Here is a 24717-nt window from a genome sequence, read left to right as displayed (position 1 = left end):
CATCACCATCTTATGTGACAAGGTTCATAACTCTAGCACCAATATTTTCAGATTTATCTCCCCTTGAACTTAGAATTTTCCTTAAAAATACTATTTTGTACTGTCACTTCTTTATTTCTAAAAAATATAAATACATGTAAATAAAAAAAAAAAATAACGTAACACACGAGAAACTCGCCCCTACAACAGTGGCTCTTTCACATTTTGGTGATATTTTTTTAAATGAGAGCCCTCGACACTACTGTTGTAGAGCCATCAACCAAAACAAAGCTGAAATATCTATAAAAGAACGTGCTTGATTTCACGTGTAATCGAAGAATACTACAGTATACCACGTTGAACATTTTTCTCATCATTATGGAGCAATTTTGATATGAAATACCAGTTTGGAAATGCGTACTTACAAATACCAAGCAGAAAGGCATGTGTATCAGATTTTTTGGGCTTGTTTACTGTTTTATTGCCTGTTTGTTATTTTTTGGCGCGGCGTGGGGGGGGGGGGGGTTTAATATATAATGTATAGAATATTACAACAAGAAGTTGAATTTTGAATTTTTATCTCACTTACTTTATTTCTTTCATGTAAGATTTAAGTTAAAATTAAGATACTAGGGAAAGGATCGTTTGGCTGAATGTGGTTTATTTCAAATATCTTTGACATTGTTACAAAGTCTATGTTCATAGTGTTAGCTAATCAAAATGAAATTTTATTTATTTATGTTTATTTACTTATCCCCATCTCGCATTTAGTATTATTATGTGATTATATGCCCTGAAATTTATTCCATTATATTTCACAGGTTTCTCGTGCATTTTTACACAAGTAAAACCGGTTTGAAATGGGCAACTAAGTGATTTAGATACATGTATATACTTTGTGGCGATTGGTTAATTTGTACTATCTATTGTTTAACATATGTTGTTCGGAAATTTCTTTTGAAAGACCCTGTTCTATCTTAATTCTATGGAGCATTTTAATTGATAATTTATAAGAAATATATAAATACATGTGTGTGTGCGTGTGCGTTTGTGTGCGTGCGTGTGTGCGCGTTTTGATTTTTTTCTCATTTCCACTTGTTGGCGTCCGCGCCGAAGCGCGGCGCCCTTTTATGTAATGAAATCAGATTTTGTGAAAGGGCGACAGCAACTTCTCGAGCCTTTTATAGTTGTTCATAATAATAGCCGATCATTCCGATTGGTATGAGGGTGCTTGATTATTAATTAGTCGCGATTTGTACAATGAATAGCGAACTGGAGAATTTCGCAATGCAAACATTTTCAAATTAGAATCTAAATAACCTTTTCCGTAAATAAATCGCGCTCTTCAGGGTATTTCTATTTATCATTTTGTAGTACACAGTGGATTATTATGGTATGTTATTCCGAAAGCTGTAAATAGAATGATGAGTTGATGACCTAAATATTCCGAAAATCTATTTATAGATGGATGTACTCCTGTCGGTAAATCCCGGTCTCTCCTGGTCTATTTTGACGACCGGCGAATAGTACCACAAATTTATTGTCCGGTCTCTCCCGGTTTTGGAGTAGATGTTTGATATCGTAACAGAACAGAACAAATATTTTTACAGATAAACACGGATTTATTAATATAAATCCGTGAGATAAATAAGCTTTTTTTCAAAATGAATGTTTGTCACTTAGTTTGGTTACAATAATTAAGAAACACAGATCAACTCTCAAAATTATTGATTATTATTATAGATAATTAAACATACACTTCGAAAAAAAACCAACAACACACATCGCATGTTTTATTTTATCTATATGAGATAAAAACAATAAATATGTACAATAATTGAGAAAAAATGTACATTTTTATGGCATTAATATGACACTATCAACTTTGAAACATTTTATTTAATTTGTTATTCGTGTTTAGTAAAGATGCTGAGGAATTGTTCAAAGTTACAAATCAGATTTTATGAATTATTCAATTGATTGATAACTTAAGAAATGATAAAGAAAAATACAAATGTACATGTATATGGTTTAAGAATAAACAATATTATATATTGAAAGATTAACCATAATTTACTGACTTTTTGCAGTTAAGTTTTAACTTATAATCGTCGGTCATTATGACAATTGAATTCTTAAAATAATAGTATAAGTAAACGTAAAAATTCAGTATTAAAATAGTGCATAAAACACAAAAAAAGAAAAGCAAACAATATTCATAAAATCTGTATTTTTTTTATTAAAAAAGATATTACAATTAGTGTATAATAAACATTTATGCTCAACATGATCAACATGGTAATATAACAAGTGTCTTATTGTTACTAAGTGTGAACAGATACCTTAAGAGGGGGGTCTTCGCTAGTAGCGATAACATAATAAGGGACAATTACACAAGTGTGGTGTTGATCATGCGTTACTCAAATGGATTATAAATGATTGTATACATGTATATCCGTTGCTATTAATAATCACGATCATAAAGAAATAACAAGTAATATTCTAATTTCTAGCATGCCAATCAAATTTATAAATAATGAACAATGTCTTTCGTTCCTTCGTTCATAAGTGATATACAATTCTGGTAAAAACCAATGAACCATTGAACAGTTTATGAACATATATCTACTAGTTCATCTGCACCTGATGCATTTCTTGCTTGGACGCCCTTTGATGCTTTGCATCAATGCTTTTCTTGTGTAACTATTCTTATGAAACTATCCGGAATATATGTATTATATTGACTTTGTGGGAAGGACTGTTGCTAATGTTGTAATAACTTGTAGCCCAACCCATTTGCACTATACTTATATGTACATTTGTTTTTGTTTCTTTGTGTGTTATTCATATCTTACATGTATTATATAGTTGCAATAAAATATTATTAAACTAAAAAACGGAACTGGTTTAGCGATGGTTGATTTGCATGAAAGCAAAAGATCTAGAACACTTTTGAGAAATGCCACACCTTCTGTTACTCGCAATGAGTGAACTTCGTATAATACAAAACAAATAGTCATTATTCTAGTATTCATATATTTCTTTTTTAACATGTTTCTTCAACTTAAAGACTGGTTTGTATACTGTATTCAATTTATTTGTGAAATAATTTTAATTATTTTTTATTGTAGACTCATGCACGTTTGATAGAGCTAGATTTAAAAAAAAAAGTTTTGTAAGCCTAAATCTGTTCTGTTATAAATGCATTTTGTGAAATGTATTTGCCTTTGTAACGGACTTGCAGTGAGATGACTAAGAGTTTTATTCTGTACATTTTTTGTTACAAATTTTTTAGTCTTTTTTTAACCGGAAATGGAGTGTTTGGAACACCTCGCCGATTATCCCCAGACTGACAAGAGGCGAAAAGTTGCGATTGGTTTACGATTATTTTGCTAAAGCACATGTGAAGATTCGAGTGTAGTTCGGGGAAACGACATCTTTGAAACATTATATTTTTTGTCTGTAAGTGTACAAGAATGTCATGAAAATGTTTTAAATGCTGTACAAACGACTTCTAACCTGTCAATTTCTGTAGGCGAATAATTTGATATTCGTCCCGTTACGATTCGTAACAAAACAATTCGCCCCAGTTCAAACCGTCAAATTAGTCTAATTAGACTTGTCAAAGTGACATTGAGACACGTTTGTGACGGGCTATGTCTGTTTTCAAATCACGTTTCCTTACGCTGGGATAAGTTAATGATCTGTTTTTTTAAACAAATTCCCAATATTTTTAAATATTTTTATTTTTTTTAATGAAGAAGTTAAAGTTGAGGAACTGAAGGCACATAATCCCACATTATATAGGGAATTCAGAGGCTGGGCTTTGACTTGCCCAGCTATAGACTACATGTGTATATTTAAAAGAAAATCAAATAAAAAAGAAAAAAATATGATTATAGAATTTTATACTTTATCACAGATATATATTAAAAACAACGGATAGAAAACTCGGAAAATAGACAAGAGTTCGATTCACACCAACAAAAAAACAATCCTTTGGGCCCTTCGGTGATAATGGGGCTTTCCCGCTAGTCTCAGATTTTCACGCTATCGTTTAAACTACAGCGATATCCGTGAATTAATATTGCTTACATTGCCGACAAGGATTTTCATCAGAGAAATATTTGTGTGGAAAAGTGTGTTTTGTACATTTTAGAATAAATAACTATTGCTTCTTATATAAGTAAAAAATGTTAAGTCTTTTTTGTTGCTGTACCTCCGGGAATTCAATATGGCGGTATTTTGGCAAGCTTTTGTTTCCTTGAGCAAGAAACTTTACATTCATTGCTTAGTACTGGTTGGTTTCAGGAACGGATTCGAGAGTGTTTCAATAAGCTTATAGCTTCCATCACAATCAAACTAAAATAAATTTGTATAAACTAATAGACTGGTTCACCTATTGGTGCATCATAAAATACACCAATTAGTGCATCATACACATATTGGTACATTATGCACAGGGCTCAAGCTAGGTTCAAAATTTAGGGAGAAGTCACTTCTCCCTCAAGCTTCTTTAGGGAGAAGTGGGGAGACTTTAGGGAGAAGTGAGGAGATTTATTTATCGATGTTTTTTGTATGTTATTGAAATTATGTTGACTCACTGTACATATCTTATTAAATGAATTGGATTTGCGTTACAACAGAATATTCAATTTTAATTTAAAAGTAGTTTGAAACAAGTAATAATAAGAATGAGTATCATGTAATGCAACCATTGCATTAAATGAAGATAAAAAAGCCATAGTTGATTCCTATCATGGATCATATCATGGGTGGATTAACAGTTATTCCCTTCTGATTTACTATTAAAAAGCTTGCGCCGGACATTATATTCATATTCACTTATGTTGTAAAGAAAATGAAAGTAGATAACGAAAGAAACGATCTTTAATTTAACTATATTTGTAATAAATACAGTGTAATACGCCGTCAATTTTATCAAATTTAACTCGTCGACAAAAAAGGTTATCAAAACTTTCATTTAAAATTACCGTTACAGTTATATGTCGAGCGGTCCTCTTAATTCTGACAATCATTCGATAGTGAAAATTTAATTGACGTTTGATCCGTCCATCATAAATAATTGTTACTGGTAGTTGTATGTTAGCGATTTAATGATTGGTTTAATAATGTCGCCTCGATTGAAACGTGAATTACGATTGGTTTCTCGCACGTATCGGTAATCTCGCCGTGGGCGGAGTCTAATTGTTCCTCGAGTGTCTGTTAATTAGACTTTTATGACATGTTGGTAAACAAACGGATTAATGACATACGCGTTGATTGAGATGCATGACAGTCCCTTTTTCCGGCGGCGAGGGTAAACAAAGCAAACACACACAACATGTTATTCACAGTTATTGTTGGTAATTTTCAATAATGGATCAATAAAATCGGGCGACTTCATCTTCGCTTTCATGTAGGATGTCGGCGAAGTCAGACGGAATTCGGCGACTATTTCGCCCGAATCGCCCAGTAGCTCGAGCCCTGATGCACTAATATTATATTATGATATACTAGTCTAGACCTGGTACTAGAGATGAGACCAAGATGAAGTAGTGGTGAAAGTTTGTCAGAAGAAGAGGGGCTTAAAAAAGGCTTAGCCCTTCCTTCCGAGCCCAGAATCATCCTACAGGTATCCTACTTGTAATACTCTTTTCTTTCAGGAAGTTCTACAGAAAAAAGTGTAATGTTGACACCAGCATTTGAGGTGAGGCAGGACAAAGATTTCCTTACTGTGATTATAAAAGCTCCTTTTGCCAAGGTAAGTCATATCAACTCTACCCGTAACCTGTTGAATTTATTACATGGACTTGTCCAGTTTCCATTTCAGGAACTGTCCATTATCAAATTTAGGTATATAAAGATGAAAATTTTAGGTTTGTCGGACCAATGGTCGAATTACATTGCATAGAGCATGGTAAAAGTACACATACTGGCCTTGCTCTTTACTGGTGGCAAAGGCTTCCAGCAATTTGAGAAGTTAATGCCAGTACAGTGATAAAAATAAATCTTTATAGACATGATGGGATAATATGAGAATCTTAAACTGGCTGCCGGTACAGACTGGAATATCTGACTCGAGGATAACTGTTTACGGCAGAAACGAGGCTCTGCAGAGTTTCCGCTAAACAGTTACCCCAAGAGCTAGATGTACCTGTCTGTACCTAAAGCCAGTGCTTGATTCTTTTTCTTGCATATTAAATATATCAATTATTTTTGGAACATGAATAAGAAAACTGATATTTTCATTACACACTTTATTCTAAAGTAGTTTAGGAACTTACAAACTTCATAACGGTAAAATGATGTCATCCTTAGAACGCAATTCATTCATAAAAGTGCGTGGCAATGGCGTCATTTAAAGCACATGACTTGTCTTACATGAGGGGTGTAAGACAGGGCTTTCTAGCACCTGTGTTAACCGGAGATAATCCTGTTTGATATGCAAGAAAAGTTATGCTGTCTATGTTTGTTAGAAAGAGAGGATGATCCAGTCAAGACCTCCCATCAGGGATAGCTGGGCCTTTTCCAGTTATTTTGGGAAAATCGGGGAAAATTAATCAACATGTTGGGAAATTTCAGAAATTTAAAAAAGTTAAAATCTGCTTATTTATGATTATACAAGTTTTTAAACATTCGTATGATCATATTACCAGTCTTTTCTTATTAGAAGTTTGACTTTTTAGGCTACTGTTGGGAATATTTTTTTGAAATTGGGAAAAAGAGAGGCTACTTTAGGTGAAAATGCTTGTAAGGTGGAAATTGGCCATCCTATATATTTACAGGTTATTTGCTTCATGGAACTTTATGGTTTACTTTTATTATACGTGTATATCAAAAATATGGCATAATTGAATATTGTAAGATATACAGGTATATTGAAAAATTTAAATTTGACCTGATTTATTACAGGTTGCAGAGACTGAAATATTCATTGAAGAAGATGATTTCAAATTTTATTCCAAACCTTACTTCCTTAGGTAGTATTTTTCATTTATTGAATTTTAAACTTTGTTTTGCTTGCAATAACACACTAAATAAATGTTGGAGGAGTTATACTTCAATTGCGTCTTGGTTGCCTCTGTCGATCAGTCTGTCACCACAATGTCTGCTATAGACCTTGCTGAAATAAATATTCCTCTCTACAAGGCAATGTAAAGAATTCATGTCCTTGTGCCAGCTGAAGGTTGAGATTATGCTTGACGTGTAAATGATTGAGAGGCTGAGAGGCAAGTGATTTGAAGTAAACAACCTTAACTTCTCCACCATGGACACCCCTAAGATGATACATGTATCATGTTAGCTCTATATATACTATTACCCATGAAGGATTTTCTTTACACTTGGCTGAAATGTTCACTTTAACAAGTTCATGTGCAGTACCTATGGTACTTCTGTACAGACTTGGTCATTGTCACCATTGTCAGACAATTTTATATTTGCAGTTTAAAATCTAAAGGATTTGACAAATGTTATTTTCAAATGCAGGTTAGCATTACCAGGGAAAATAGTTGAAGATGGCAGAGAGAAGGCTGATTATAATGCAGACAATGGTAAGTTTCTATAAATAAATAAGAATTAGACCATGAACTGAATACAATAAAATGATCCCATCAGAGACTTTGGAGACTTTGGATTTTTTCCTGTGAGGAAACTATCCAGTTAGTTTAAGGAAGGTCAGTGGTTCTACATCAATATGGACTTATTACAATCACAATGATCCCATCAGGGACTTTGGATTTTTTCATGCGAGGAAGCTATCCAGCTAGTTTATAGAAGGTTGGTGGTTCTACTAGAGTGACTACTCATGATGTATCACTTTTCTGAGAGAGTAAGCTGTTGGAAGACATTCCAGATCTTTTTCTTGGCTGTTAAATATAACCACATTATTTCGTCTTTTCTTGAAAAGTTAACATGTTGTACATACACACTTAAAATACTAAGTAAGAAAAAAACCAACTACTTTACACAATGACTTTTAAAATTTGAACATGTGCATGATCATAAATAGCAAGACAAAATGGTTCATTTTTTTCTCAGAAAGTTGAAACAGTTAGAATTTTCTTGGATTGCAATTGGGAATTTTCTTTAAAAATCGAGAAAATAGGTTATTTGGGTTGAAAATTGGGCCATATATCAGCCCCTGCTAATATGGTGAAAATGTTTTTTAAAAAGGCTCTATATTTGTTGATCAATTTGTATATTTAGAATGATATAAAGAACTAAACAACTTTTCTTAATGCAAATGTGACCACGTTAAAAGCCAATAGTGTAAGGGTAAATTTTATTATGGCTAAAAATTCCCTTATTAGTCCTAAAACAACTAAATACATGTATTCCCCTTCCAAAGGGTATGGGTACCTGTCATCAAAAGTTGTCTCGTGCCCTGATTTATGATTTAACTTTTATGTGTGAATTTAATAGTGTAATAGTGAGTTTAAACATGATTTCTGATAAGTTGGTATATATTATTTCAGGAGAATTTGTCATTGTGGTACCAAAACAGACTCCAGGCGAGCACTTTGAAGGCCTTGATATGCTTACTAAACTGTTGGAAGCTAAAGGAAAGAAGCCGACATCCTCCTCATTGATTGAGGTTATTGGTACGTTTTCTTAGATAAGATAATGTGCTTTAATTGGTAATGAAATTTGTGCTAATGTGCTTTATTTTATATTCTAACACGACCCTTATTTTCCCCATTGAACATAGAAGAACTGAAAGTTTGTGTTATTATGCAATAAAATCACAGTTTGACGTTCTATATTTAGACATGTGACTTAATCATACGCGTTACGTAACCTCTTAAAATGTGACGTGCTGAAAATAAGTACGGAAACAAAACGGGCACAATTTAAGTTAATATCAGGTACGGCAGCATTTTTTTGTTGATATCGTGTGTGAATCGAAATGATATATCCATATCAGTGATTTTAACGCTTGATAACATCACTGTTTGTCGTTCAGATGAGCATCATTATATCACTCGGGTTACGCCTTCGAGATATAATTCCTCGCATCCTAACTCCAAACAGTGATGTTATTGAGCGATAAAATCACTGTTTGGGATATATTATTTCTTGAGCAAATTGTTATTATTTATACCATTATTCAATAGACAATAGTTGAATGTTATTTGTCCATGATCCAAATATTGGGCCTGGGATCTAGAATATATTAAAATGAGTTTAAATGTGTTCACTGTCAAACATATCTGCAGTTAAAAGGCTGGGCATGGTAACTCGCTTAAAATTTTGTAGTAAGATGTACATAATGTAGTGCACTTTTAAGGTCAAGTATTTCTTTAATTTAAAGTCCTGGCACAGTTGCTCTCAGTTTGTTCAATAAAAGCCTGAACATTGTAATAATTGGGTAATAAGAAGGCTTTACACACTTAACTAAAATGTGGTCAGAATTTGTAGGCATATTAACAGTAAGGTCTGTGAAATATTTGTTAAAGGCTCAGCCATGTAAATGTCAAACATTTTGATAATTTAATTGTAAGGCCCTGTAAATAGATAAAGGCCGAGGCACTATATAAAACTTCTTGTAACAGCAGGTACAGTTATTAACTGATGAGCAATAAACTAAGTAATTACACTCCTAAGCATTTTATTATATCTCTCAAGTGAGAAGCCCTATTGGGTTCGGGCACCAACTGTTCCTCGGGACTCTGCAGACGTTGTAACATGGAAAAACGTACATTAACCCTATTTATTATGGAATGCATTCATTATCATAAACATAGCTTAAGGAAGGTGCTTGTTTGTGCCTGAAAAAATGCACCAAGTTCCACCTGAGGTCTTCCAACACCAGTAAAGCTGGAAATTCGTCCTTATATAGTCCTGGTCTGACTTACAAATGGAACCAATTGCTAATGAATGAAATACAAATGTATGTTGACATTGCTTTAAAAACTGTTTAAATTATGTTTAGATGATGGTGGTTTGGAAGATAATGATGAAGCTGATAATGATGATGAATTAGATGAAGATTTTGACTGGCGTGTAGAACAAGTACCTTACAAAGAACAACCTACATTAACAGGAGCTCCAAAATATGGCTTTGCTAACCAAAAGTCAGGGGCGTTTTCAAGGCTACAAGTAGATAATAGACCTTCTCTCCTCCCAGTCAACTAATATTTAAATTATTTACTATCTGAAAATATTAAGTGTGTAAACCTTTTTGAGTGCAGATGTCTGAAAAATGGGGAGAAACTGTATGCTCAATTTAATTCCTGTGGTGAAGTCATAAATAAATATTCTTTCAGGTGTTTGGCAATGGCTCGAGCCTTCCTTTGATAGATTCACTGGTATTCTCTGAATAATTCTCTTGAATAATTATTTTAAGATGCACCCATATTATGCTGAATAATTGTTAATGATAGTTAAATGTATTATGTCATTGTGTGTTTATGAAGTACCTATAACATATGAACCCATTTTGAAGTCAGATGTTCAACTACCATTGTTAACCTTCACCATACTGAAACCTAAATTGATAAGTGTTTGTCACCAGTGTTGCCGGCCTGCACATGAGTGCTAATGATCAAGCTCTAAACAGTTGGCTGCCTTACTTTAAATTTTCATCTCTATAATATGTATTTCTGAATTTGGTAAAGGGACAGTTCCAAAAAAGGGAAGCTGACAAGTCCCCTTTTAAAAAAACGCAGTTTAAGGTTAAAAAAAGCAAGATTTTTAACGGTTTCGAATTCACAATTACAAGTTATATTTTATCCACAGAGATTTTTAGGAGGAAATTTGGGTTTTTTAAATAATTGTATGATCCAGAACAATGAGTGTAGCAATGACGAGAAGAGCGGATTCAACAGAAAAAAGACAAATTTGAGAGGGTCATTACATGTAAGGTTTTAAATGAAATGCACAATGTAATTATTAGGTGAACGATGGATATGATTTGTGATTTTTGAATGTTTGCCTTTTCTCCAATGTTGTTTTGAATTCTTTGGCGCAGACGGTGAATTTTGAATTGAAGCATTAAAATTTTTTAAGTGTGATGGTTTATACGTGTAGGAGCTTGTATGATAGCATGGAATAACGCACGATGGGCGTATTTTTGGGTTGTCAACCTTTTTTAAGTTTATTAAAAAGTCACTTTAACAGTGACTGTATAATACAGAAGTGTGGAAAGGATAAAGTCATCAAAGGTATATTTTTGTCACAAGAGATTAAAGTTTTAGTAAGAAAACATTCCTAGAATATGTTCAAAATTTATTATTTTGGGTGCATGATTGAAAACATGTATTATGCATTATTTCGTCCTTACAATGATTGAGTGTATAACTGTTTGGTAATTACTGGTAGTTTGCTTGTGTTACTTTAGAGCAGACATGTATGAAGATGTCCTTATAAAACCTTTACTGGACTTCCAGCCACATTGGTGTGAAGAAGTTGATCTTGTTCGAGGTGGAACACCAGTGGAGATGGCAGGTAAGTGTCCTGGTACATTTAAATTGGTAAATGATGCTCACTAAATTATCGTACACTTTCTAAGGGATTTATTTTGTCAATAAATTTTATATATTTCATGTAAAGATATTGTTGGGCAGTTTTTTGTGACACATGGCGGTAAAAATCTGACCAGACATGTTAAACTCTTGTTGTTAGCCTGAGGAAGAAAAAATAAATAAAAAGATAAAAATTATGAAGATATAAATCTTATTGAATAGCTGGTTCCTGGTTTACTGACAATTATAAGCTCAGATAGGGCAGCGTTATTACAAATTAAAGGATCACTGGTAGGATCCTGTGTGCCGTGTAACAATTGGTCTCAAGACATTGAGTCTAATGGTCATTTGTCTCTCACTGCTGTTTCAGAAATCTTAAGTAGTCAGTCACTTGCTGAGAAATTGGTTATTACTAGTTGTCCAGGAAAGCCTCTTTAACGGCAACCACCAAAATATGATCAAAAATGTGTTAAAACCTGCGTAAAAAATCAGAAAAACAAACAAGACAATGATGATGAAAGTCAAGTAAAAGTATTGTAGATATGAGATTTTATAAAATGTTTATTTATGCCATATATTAAGTATAAAAGCTGTCATACTTTTGCATTAATTTCAGTGGAGTTAACAGAGGATGAAAAAGAGGTTATGAGAAAACTACCACGAAAAGAATGTATCCTTTCTTCAGTGTTTACTGTTATAAATAGAAGTAACATTACATTACAAGTCTATGTAGTTTTCCCAGGAGCTTTAACCTTTTACCGCATGAGCATATTGTGAAAAATGGCTGTTTTCATTGAAAAGCCTCCTGTAATAAGTTCAAACTGCTATGAAACTATGAAAAATGCTTCAATACTGATGAAACTTGGCACAAATGTTGACTGGACCATAGTCTCTGTAACAACATGCTCAATCTTAATTTCCTGTTACCATGGCAAGTGGGGGGGATGTCTCAAAATTGTGAAAAATCACTATTTTGTATTGTTTTTTCCATCAAAACTGATTTCAAAGTGCTGTAACTTCTCAATGGATTGAGATAGAGTAAAAGGCTTTTCAGCATTGGTTACTTGTTACCCTAAGATCCACCTGAGGCCATTTTTAGCCTGTCACATGTCCAAAATTTTCTTGCTAATCCATGTTGACTGGCCGGGTCTATAAACTGTTTGTAGCTTAATATTGGTATTTTGAATTAGAAATCTGTTTAATGTTGAATAGATTGTTCCAAAATCAAAGCAAGGAAATTCACATATTTAGCAGGTTAAGGGTTAAAGAGTTATTATTGCAAGATTTCTTAGGGAAACTCTTTGTCATAAAAGATGTTTTTTATTTCAAAGGAATATACCATACATGCCATAATTTTTGGACAGCTTTCCGGGACACTTTTCATCGCGGCAATAATGGATGTGGAGGCAGTTGTGAAAAAGGGGGGAGGGGGTGTGTCAATCGTATAACGTTATTAAATTAGGACGACTTTCTCCTGAATTCTAATGATAAACAGTTAACTTACTAGTTTAAGAAGTAGTCTTTTAGGTCGACATCTTTATCATTTTATAGTATTTCTTTATTTCATTTATTATTCCCTAAAAGCAAGTAAGTTGTAAGTTATAAACCCGGTGAATGGGCGCAACCATGTTGTTCACCCTTTATATGTTAAATTCGTGATAATTACTACATGTCACGTAACGCAATTTTTCCAGTCATCAAAACAAACACAGCAAGTTAATTTATTTGACACCTTTAATTTTTTATTTGATGGATATATTTACATTGTTTGTAATTATTAGACTTTCGGCAAGTAATCGATTGATCTAAAAATTAATGATTATCGGGGATTAACGATAATTGTTAAGGGCCGTAAACCATTAACCCAACCATTAAACGCTGCCGAATTCCACAGAGAACGTTAATTGCTGATGCATGAAGAAAGCTATTGCCGAGGGGAATGGATAGTCGATATTGGGGGGCTGTTTATTGTAAACTTGTGTCAACGTTCCTGTGTATTATGTGTACCAGGTCAAAATATATTTTACGATCGAGAGGTGAAATGTGGGAGATTTGATTTATGAAAATTTTGCAAAATATTTTTTTTTCTGGGATCAAATCGATGCCCGGGACATCTCCGGGACAGACATCCGATTTCCGGGACAATCCCGGGCATCCGGGACGTTATGGCATGTATGAATATACTTAGCTGCATTGGTAGTTAATGAATTAAAAAAATCACTTATGAAATATAATTTAGTTTCAGCATGACTATTAAAAGAATATTTTGACTGTCATACTAGTATGACTTCAGTTGGGTTAATGTTTCTTGCAATTTCATGTCTGATTAATCACAAAAGTATTTCATCTTAAACTCCTCTTGTCTTCAGGATCATAGGTCCCCTTTCAAGACTAGTAATTATCTTTTTTACTGAATTACACTGCTACCATGTCACAATGCTAACCTCATTTGAGCTGCGTCAAGACAAAACCAACGTAATGCATTTGCCACCAGCATGGATCCAGACCAGCCTGCGCATCCGTGCAGGCTGATCAGGATCCACGTTGTTCGCTATCAGTTTCTCTACTTGTTATAGGGTTTGTAAGGGAACAGCATGGATCCTGCGCAGGCTGGCAAACCCATTACGTTGGTTTTGTCATGACATGGCTCATTTGGTGCCTGAGAATCTTATCTCCCTAAAGTCTCCCTAAAGCCTCCACACACACCCAACAATCCTTATTAAAATGTGTTTTTCACTTATGAAAAAAAATGCACATGAGTATCAATTCTAATACATGCAGTATTGATTTGAACTTGTTTATTGCTGACCAGTACAATATATTAAGTTGTACAAACAAAAGAAAGTAAAGAGCTATAGCAGCATACCTCCAGGTCTTGCTACTTGTCTTGAAAATTTAGAAAACGTATTGGTCAGTTTTTGCGTATTAAATGTAAATTATTACTTAAACTGTAAATGTTTAATTTTTCTTAATATCTTCTTGGCTCCACTAAAGGCATGCAGCTTTAAACCTAAAAATTTATTTCCTCATATAAATTTTGTTATGTGTTAGCATGATATTTATATAAAGTTTGAGAAAAGACCCTTAACTTTTACTAAGATATTTTGGATTCTACGGAGGAAACAGGTGTATACCTTGGACTAGTGGATATTCTCTATGCATATTGTTACAACCATAGAACAACTGAAGGTGAAAATAATGTAAGTATCCTTAAACTAATTCTTTCCTAAAATATTCCGACATAAAGACTTCAGTTGGCATTGTTCATTTGCCAAAATCCCATTATTCCTATCCTAGAAATTAATAGTTTTTCCTTCTTTAGAAAAGGCAAACATGAGCATATATATAAAAATAATGGTTTTAGAGTTGTTAGATGCTTATCACATGAAGTAAGTACATTTGAATTTATAATTGTTTGTCATAAAAGTAGCGAAATGTAAACAAGGTAGTATTTTGGCTTCCATACAAAATATTAAAATTACTTTAACTGTACCAATTGCCAAAAGGCATCAGAAGAAAAAAATAATAGGTAATTGACTAATGAGTAGCATTTTTGAAACTATAACATGACACCAAAAATAGATTTTTTTTTTTTAAAAATATGAATAAAAAATCATTCCTTGGACATAATGGACTTTAAAAACATGAATTTGCATCAAATGTAATGACTGTGAATACTTTGTGTGAATTTTGTCCCACTTTCAATTTCAGTGTGAATCTGGTTGGACCATTTGTAAAATCAGCTCAACATTGTCATGGTTAGAGGTTTGTACACGATAAGTTCTTCCTGATTAACTTTTCTATAGAAACTTTGGATTTTAATAATGTTAAAGAAGACCTTAGACCTTAGATCTTACAATCTTTGTCGTACACTAACACTTAAATCACTTTATCAATATTTTCTAGACTAATGTAAGTTTATATATATTCGACCCTGTAGCTCAATAGGGGCAATGTGGAATTAGTTATCCGAGGATTGCTGGTTCAACCCCAGAGACTAAGTTTCTCTGTGACAATTGACCTCATTCAGGTTTTCTAAAGGTTTAATATGTTTATATATTTTTAGATAAATCATTTCATATACTGGTAATTGTCAAATCGAAATAATTAAGGTAGAGAATGAAAATTACCATTGATAAAATACATGAACAATAAAGAAACCCCTCGATACCTCTAATCTACTGGTCTGCTCTCTATATGAGCCGCGTCATGACAAAACCAAAGAATTGCGTTTGCGACCAGCATGGATCCAGACCAGCCTGCGCATCCGCACAGTCTGATCTGGATCCATACTGTTCGCTTACAAACCCTATTACAAATAGAGAAGCTGATAGCGAACAGCATGGATCCTGATCAGGCTGGTCTGGATCCATGCTGGTCGCAAATGCACTATGTTGGTTTTGTCATGACGCGGCTCATATGTAAATTAGTAAAGCAGACAATTTGTTTTCTGATCTTCTAGTTTTAGAAACAAGTAATTTATGTATACATGTACAGGGTTCTCACTAGGACTTTAAAACATGGAGTCCATGGACTCCCAACCCTGAAAAAGTTGGAGTCCAAAAGCGCGTCGCAATCAAAATGTTTACAGATTAGTCATTCAATGCTCACAATAGCATTGCTGATATTTTGAATCTTCAAGAGACTTCCAAAGTTTATAGTTATTAAAAAGAAACTCAGAACTACATAGTATAATTATTGTTTTGTTGTTAATATTTATTATAAAATTATTTCATTATAATGCATCAACACATGGAAATGTTGTTTTTTTTCACTTTTATACCAAATCAAATTTTATTCTGGTTAAATAAGTCCACTCTAAAGACAAAAAGTTTGTATTTGTTAAAAAAAACGTAAATGTATATAGGCAACGTTTAGCGGAATGAATAGGAAAATCGTGTACAGCTTCACACAGTGTGTAAGAGATTCATCCGATCGACAATTATTTTAGCAAATATCTTCAAAAGGGGGCAAATTGAAGATCAATATTTAAAGATTTAATGTTGATTAAATAATATTCGCATGTTTGCCTTGGATACCGAGAATTTTTGCGAAATTTTAGGGTTTCTGGTGAACGTGAAATCGCCGATGTTCGGGATCAATTTTCGGATAGAATCTAAATATCAAAGAAAAGCGTATGTGTACCTGGCATTTCGGCACAATATCTTAAATTCTTAATACTCTTATAAAAAGTTTTTGCAAGAATGAAACTAAAGCAAAATTGTGCCTAGAAAATGCCGAAAATATTTGACAATCATTCAAAATTATCACTCATTTGTAATTTGAGAAAACAGTCTTTAAAACTTGTGGCATAAATAGTCGATAATTTTATCCTTTTGTCGGTAAAATTGATAATTTCCAATCAACTGTTGGTCAAAGATATGAAATTATCACCTAGTGTTATATCTGGTAATTACATGTACTGTACAGCGCGTGTATACATTAGTCTGATCACTATTGCGTGATAATGATCGGAAGCGTTACCGCTGATTGGCTAATCGCTTCACGGGTCGATGTGCATAGGACCGCCTACCTATAGACTGACAAGCGCTGACGCATTTGTGTATTTGTGGTTGTAAACAACCGGTAATGTTTATGCGTCCCCAGGCAAAATTAAGCGTACGTGGAATCCTTGCTCTGAAATATTTGCGTCCAGCTGTAATAAACATGCGTACCGGGACGCTGAAATAAGCGTCCCCGAGAACCCTGCATGTATGTGTATTTCATATATTTCTTATTCAGGTGTTTACAAGCTTAGAAGATGTTGTAAGAAGTTGCTTCCGAAGAAGTATATGTTACCCATTGTATAGACATTGGAAACTGAACCAATCAGTATTGAAGGATGTTGTTACTATATTACAACTAGGTTAAAACAGTTTCATTTTAATCTGGATTCTATATGGTGTAAAAGGTTTATTTTGTGATTAAATAAAGAAGTTTCAAAATGCATCATATCAGGAGTTATAGAGAAAAAGTATCTATTGTTTGGCACACATGTATCATATTTGCGAAACAGAATTGATAATTGATGGTTTTAACTGTTTACTTAGGCCAGAAATGAGTTCTTGAGCGTACATCTCATGATTTCCATAGACATTAAAGTTGGAAAGATATCATACTCAGGATGGCAAGTCCGAAATGATTTTTATTTTTGGTAAATTGCATTGTGGAAAATGCTTTAAATAGCACAGATTTAGATCAGATTTTGATGAAAATCTTTTTTTATGCTACAACTGGGGGTGGGTTATATAGATTTGCCCTGGTCTGTCACACTGTCGGCCTGTAGGGTGACAAAATGGTAGAATGTAGGGGCAATCATGTTCTATGGACACGTTTCTAGTTCAATTCTTATTGGATATTGCTTCAAATTAAGTGAATACACCTCAATGATGAAAATGCTTTTCTCAACTGTTAACTTTATTAAAAGTTACTTTGATTTTATATAATTTTTCCTAACTGATTTAGTTGATGAAATTTTACGGACACATGAGTGACTGACTGAATTGGGAAAAGTTATTTAAAAATAAGACTTCACGCAAAGCTTGTAATAATTTGTGTTTGTATTTTTTCTTGACTTCTATTGTCATTAAGAGAAGTTTTAAGGTTTCAGATTAAAGTGTGAAAGAATTATTTTACATTTGTAAAGGTGATATATTTTATATTTTCTGCAATTTGATTGTTGTAATTTAGGTAGGAGAAGCGTGTTAAAGGTATTACTGGAGATACGAGGTATATTGATGGATCAGGATTGTCGTTATGTACTCAATGACCTTTATATAACAGATTACTGTGTGTGGATTCAGTCAGCCAGGTAATGTACCATAGACTGTTTACATTTATATGCACAATATACATACTTTGTGGCTGAGGGGTTGCCTTTAATGGTTGAGGCATCAGAATTGTAGCCCCAGTTTTATCCCTGAGTGAAGGCAAGAGGCCACTAAATTGGATATGGGATTGAATAATTGGTGTTTATGCATCTCTTATTATCTCCAGCAGGTGAGGTGGTTTTGTCTCCCGGTGTTGCTTTGAAGATTTTAACACCTGAAGTTAGCCAAAATATCTTCCGTGTTTCGCCACCATATGACATATGTGTTGGTGCGCAAACCCAAACAAACAAGCCAGAATATAACCAAAATTAAGTTATTATATGAGTAAAAACTGACCAACCAAACAAAAAAGACTCGAGATAAAATGTTCATCAAACTAAACCCTTATGTTTAATACAAGAATTTTTTTTACAGTGAGAAAAAGTTGCAGTCATTATCAGAAGCTTTATCGAAGGTATTTATTTTGATACTATTACTTGTATGGGACTGCACTGATGTTTTTTAATAGGATTCTTGTAGTTGAAGAATTATGGATGGTTAAAAGGCTGAATGTGCAATAATATAATCATGAAAGTCGGACTGGCCTAAGACTAGTGATTAATTACATTTAGCATTTGAGCTATAAACCATGTTTAAACATTGTGCAACAAAAATGCAAGAAAAAACTGATATCTATTTCCACTCTAATATGGTCATTAAAAGAGAATGGGTGAAATAATGTTGAACTACATTGAGCAGAAAAATGGTCATTATAGCGTTTGGTTTATTTACATAACATGATTTAATACAGCATTTTAACATTATCAAGTCAGTGCAGTTATAATGTTATTTTTTACACTCAATGAAAATCCTAAGATTTGAATCGGAGCTCAGAAATATTTTTTTATAAGCTTAAAATTTACTGCCTGTGGATTGTCAAAATTATTGTTTATAATGTATTTACAGTGATTTCGGAATACCTCAAATTAAAGAATTTGTCAGTATATTTTATTGAAAGTGAGATGGGCATATGTAAAATCATTGTCAAACTTACTAAAAATAGCAGCTGAATATTTTGTTCGGGAACTTTTATTCTGTTTACATACAATATTCATGTCTTTGAAATTTCATAGACATTGTTACAAGAAATGACCATAAGGTTTATAGAACATTTTTTTTACTGTTTTAAAATTTCTATAAAATATTTCATCAGGTATAGTTTGATACACTTTAGGGCCTGGATTCATGCCACTATTTAGTACTGAGAAAAATCTTGCTCCATGTGTTGTATTTTAATATTTGTCCATTATTCTATTTCAGTTGAAAATCAGCAAAGACGACATAGGTTTCAACTTACCAGAGCTTGAAAAACTAGCGCAGCATGCAATGCTCGGTGAAGAATCCAGCGATGTAGAAAACCTGACTGACAGATTAAGTAGCATTGATGTAAATAAGAAAAATAAGTTGGAAAGTGATTCTGAAAGTGATGAATCTGACACTGAGAGTGATAGTGATGATATAGACAGTGATGATTTATCATCATCAGATGATGCTGGTGATGACCACCACACTGAAGGTGATATAAGAAAGGTAACTGGTGTATCTGGAAATGGTAAGAGTGATATTGACTGTGAAAACAAAAACATTAGGGAGACAATCTGTGCCGAGTCACTAGAATTTGTAGGAGATGCAGTTGATACAGGTAATAGTAAAGTGACTGATACACATTGCAGGAAAGGGAAACCATTAATTGAAGAAATAAGTGATTCTACTGAAGATAAAGAAAGTGAACAAGTTAAGTCATTGAATTCCGTAGGAAAAAGCGAATCTACAATGATAGTTGAAGCTAGTGCTGAACAGGAGAAATAGATCAATTTGTTTCATTATCAGTTATTTAACCAGGTTTTCCAAAGGAAAAAACTGGTTATTAGCTTGAGGTATGTCGGCGGGCGGCGCGGACAGGCGAGCGTAAACAATTTCTTCTGTGCGCAACTCCTACATTTCTCAACGGATTTGACCAAACTTTCACAGAAGCTTTGTCATCAAGTACCGCTGGCGCATATTGTAAGGGTTTTTAGGATTGGATAATATTTGACCTAATTATGGCCCTTTGTTTTTTTTTCTTATATAGAATATTAGTGAACAATTTCTTTCGTGCGCAAGTCCTCCTTACATTTTTCTCAGGTATTTTGACCAAACTTTTTTAGAAGCTTTGTTATCAAGTGCCCTGGCACATATTGTCTGGGTTTTGTGATTGGATAATATTTGACCTAATTATGGCCCTTTGTTGTTTTTCCTTATATAGAATATATAGTGAACGATTTCTACCATGTGCAACTTCTCCTACATTTCTCAAGGAATTTTGACCAAACTTTCACAGAAACTTTGTTATCAAGTGCCCTGGCGCATATTGTTGGGGTTTTGTGATTGGATAATATTTGACATAATTATGGCCCTTTGTTTTTTTTCCTTATACAGAATTATCACTACAGTACAGATAACGAGGAATATGCAAATTTCTCGGAGGATCGAGGAATTCACTCGCAACTCCGTGAGAGTATTTTGCATTAAAAACGAGTGACTCCGCGTGTGAAACGCGTAATAAGAGTGACTCCGAGAGACGAGTTATAGCGAGTCACTCCGAGAGAGAATTTCCGCGAGCCTCCATGTCACTTCCCAGTTAAATTCAAATAATTAATTAATAATAAATTGAATTATTTTGTTATTTTGCAGATTAAGTTCGTTTCTTGTGTTCCGAAAATCAGGTTCTTTTTCATGTTTTAATAATAACCAAAGCGTCTACGCGTTTACTTTACGGATATCTGGTGAAAGGGCGTACCAACACGTTTTTTGTTTTTTCATTATTCCTTTAAAAGGATACTCGGGCAAATGACAAAAATATTAAAATGATTAAATGTACTCAAATCACGCTAAAATTTTTTTAAAATTCCATATAAATTCTATATATATAGATGTCGACAAAATCACCTGCCATGTGACTTTGAAGTTAAAATAATAGATAAGTAAGGCAGTCATGTCAATTCACGTGTCCATTGTTCATTGAGGCCACTATTGTGAAATTTTTATGCTGTAACCTGAGCCAAAGGCACGATTATCGGACCCGGGAAGAAAATAACAAAAACCTCTTTGTTCGTCAATTTGTCAAAAAAGGTGAAATATATGCCCCCTTTAAAATATACTATAAGTTCTCTTCACTAAAAGTATATTTTAAAGGGGGGCGTATCTTTCACTTTTTTAGCTCACCTGTCACAAAGTGACAGGGTGAGCTTTAATGATCGCTTTTCGTCCGGCGTCCGTCCGTCCGTCGTCCGTCCGTAAACGTTTGCTTTAAATGACATCTCCTCATAAACCACTGAGCCAATTTCATCCAAACTTCACAGGAATGTTCCTTTGGTGGTCACCTTTAAAAATTGTTCAAGAATTTAATTCCATGCAGAACTCTGGTTGCCATGGCAACCGAAAGAAAAATCTTTAAATATCTTCTTTTAAACAACCCTAAGAGCTAGAGCTTAGATATTTGGCATGAAACATCTTCTAGTGAGTGTCTACCAAGTTTGTTCAAAATAAAAGCCCTGGGGTCAAAATTGGCCCCGCCCCAGGGGGTTATTGATTTTCCCTATATGCATATAGTAAAACCTTAAAAAATCTTCTTTTAAAAGAACCCAAAAGAGCTAGAGCTAAAGATATTTGGCATGAAAACATCTTCTAGTGAGTGTCTCCCAAGTTCGCTTGTTTTTGGACAAATGTCCGCTTCGAAAGAGCCCTGGCCGCCCACCCGGCAGCCCCCCCGCCCCCCCCGCCGATATTGGCCCGCCCAGGGGGGTCATTGATTTTCCCTATATGCATATAGTAAAAACTTAAAAAATCTTCTTTTAAAGAACCGTAAGAGGTAGAAGAGCCTTAGATTTAAGCATGAAACATCTTCTAGTGAATGTCTACCAAGTTTGTTCAAATAAAAGCCCTGGGGTCAAAATTGGCCCCGCCCCAGGGGGTCATTGATTTTCCCTATATGCATATAGTAAAAATTTAAAAAATCTTCTTTTAAAGAACCCAAAGAGCTAGAGCTAAGATATTAAGCATGAAACATCTTCTAGTGAACATCTTCTAGTGAGTGTCTACCAAGTTTGTTCAAATAAAAGCCCTGGGGGTCAAAATTGGCCCCGCCCCAGGGGTTATTGATTTTCCCTATATGCATATAGTAAAAACCTTAAAAAAATCTTCTTTTAAAGAACCCAAAGAGCTAGAGCTAAAGATTATTTGGCATAAAACATCTTCTAGTGAGTGTCTACAAAGTTTTGTTCAAATAAAAAGCCCTGGGGTCAAAATTGGCCCCGCCCAGGGGGGTCATTGATTTTCCCTATATGCATATAGTAAAAACTTAAAAAATCTTCTTTTAAAGAACCGTAAGAGCTAGAGCTTAGATATTAAGCATGAAACATCTTCTAGTGAATGTCTACCAAGTTTGTTTCAAATAAAAGCCCTGGGGTCAAAATTGGCCCCGCCCCAGGGGTCATTGATTTTCCCTATATGCATATAGTAAAAAAACTTAAAAAATCTTCTTTTTTAAAGAACCCAAAGAGCTAGAGCTAAGATATTAAGCATGAAACATCTTCTAGTGAGTGTCTACCAAGTTTGTTCAAATTAAAGCCCTGTGGTCAAAATTGGCCCCACCCCGGGGGGTCATTGATTTTCCCTATATGCATATAGTAAAAACTTAAAAAATCTTCTTTTAAAGAACTCAAAGAGCTAGAGCTAAGATATTTAGCATGAAACATGTTCTAATGGGTGTCTACCAAGTATGTTCAAATAAAAGCCCTGGGGTCAAAACTGGCCCCGCCCGGGGGGGGGGGGGGGGGGGGGGGTGTCATTGATTTCCTTATATGTGTATATGCAAAAAGTTAAAAATCTTCTATGAAAAAACCCAAATAGCTAGAGTTTAGATATTAAGCATGAAACATCTTTAAGTAAATATCTACAAAGTTTGTTCAAATAAAAAGCCCGGGGGTCAAAACTGGCCCTGCCCCAGGGTGTCATTTGTTTTTAACTATATGTGTATAGTAAAAACTTTTAAAAATCTTCTTTTAAAAACCCAATGAGCTAGAACTTAAATGTTTAGCATGAAACATCCTCTTATGGGTGTCTACCAAGTCTGTTCAAATAAACAAATAAAAGCCCTTGGATAAAAATTGGCCCGGGGGTGGGGGGGCCTATATACAGGTGAGCGACCTCAGGGCCATCATGGCCCTCTTGTTTTGTTCTTGACGCATCTAACATTAACATATGAGTTTATTATCAATGTAGTTATATTTTCCATGTCCGATACTCGTGCCTGTGGTCTGACCAACCCACGACTATATACGTGCTTGTAGCAAGTAAACCAGTTGCAAAAACTAGACAATCCCCATTTAAATAACAACGAAAAGTTGAAAACTACTTATTTCTTTTTTTACAAAATTATTTTTAAGACGAAAAAATGGCTATGTTCTGCTATGTGTTTGTAAGACTAGGAAAGTTAGTGACATTATGCCCATCCATAGGATTATATAATGGTGAATAATATAAAGGAGGAAAATGTATATCAATACAGATTTATTTGCTACAAAATAAATGCCCAATTTTGCACGAGTGATATTATAATCTGCTTATCTATGTCTCTGATGATTCCTAATTATGATACATGTATATATTTGAAATATTGTTGGACTAAATGCTTTTTATTAACCGATTAGTCGCTGTTTACAAACGATTCACGTTGTATTAGCAACCTTTTGTCGACATATACAAGTAAATTGTATACGTTGACAATTTTTTAAGATAATGTATATTGATACTGAAACCAAACTTTTTCTTTTTCAGATGATAAGTTGACGTGTTAGTAAAATTGCAATGTTGCATGTACAGAAACTTGAAACTTGAAACTTTTTATTTAATTAAACGCCTGTTTCTATTTAACAATATTCAACGGCGTTGTACAGTACATATAAACAACAAGAATAAAACTGTGATCGCATAAGAATATGTGGATCAACATCAAATGAAATAAAAGCTTTTACATACAATTCCAATTAACATATTTCTAAAAAATTGCAGAGACCATAAAATGATAAAACTGATTGATATACATGTAGCATGAGATAAGATTATTTACATACATGTAACTTGATTACAAATAGATTAAAAAGAATAAAACATTCATTTACATTGCACATTCATCACACTGTCAGTCATCAGTTATACATTACTCATGTATTTCTCATTAGTGATTCAAACTTTCTGAAAAAATGTGTTTTAAGATTTCTCTTAAATACATCAATATTCTTAGATTGTTTCAACTCTAATGGCAGCGGATTCCACAATTTTGGACCAATAGTTCCGAAACTTCTGTCACTTAATGTTTTTAGCTCACCTGTCACAAAGTGACAGGGTGAGCTTTTGTGATC

The 24717-nt window shown here is 33.8% G+C and overlaps 1 protein-coding gene across 1 annotated transcript; it reads left to right on the top strand.

The window, feature by feature from the left end:
* Window positions 1–2889: 2889 nt before the first annotated feature.
* LOC132724283 (protein SHQ1 homolog) lies at window positions 2890–20125 on the top strand. The gene is made up of 15 exons (XM_060709116.1): window positions 2890–3441; window positions 5646–5743; window positions 6895–6962; window positions 7471–7535; window positions 8460–8585; window positions 9917–10083; window positions 10771–10847; window positions 11324–11430; window positions 12064–12117; window positions 14547–14647; window positions 15159–15212; window positions 17190–17313; window positions 18138–18258; window positions 18692–18731; window positions 19577–20125. The coding sequence occupies exons 2-15, from the start codon at window positions 5669–5671 to the stop codon at window positions 20123–20125; spliced, it is 1728 nt and encodes a 575-aa protein (XP_060565099.1). The 5' UTR covers window positions 2890–3441; window positions 5646–5668.
* The last annotated feature ends 4592 nt before the right edge of the window (window positions 20126–24717 follow it).

Source organism: Ruditapes philippinarum, unplaced genomic scaffold (assembly GCF_026571515.1).
Source record: "Ruditapes philippinarum isolate M1 unplaced genomic scaffold, ASM2657151v2 ctg107_1_1_1_1, whole genome shotgun sequence".
NCBI lineage: Eukaryota > Metazoa > Mollusca > Bivalvia > Venerida > Veneridae > Ruditapes > Ruditapes philippinarum.
The sequence above is the reverse complement of the archived record's forward strand: the minus strand, read 5'-3'. Positions and strand labels throughout refer to the sequence as shown.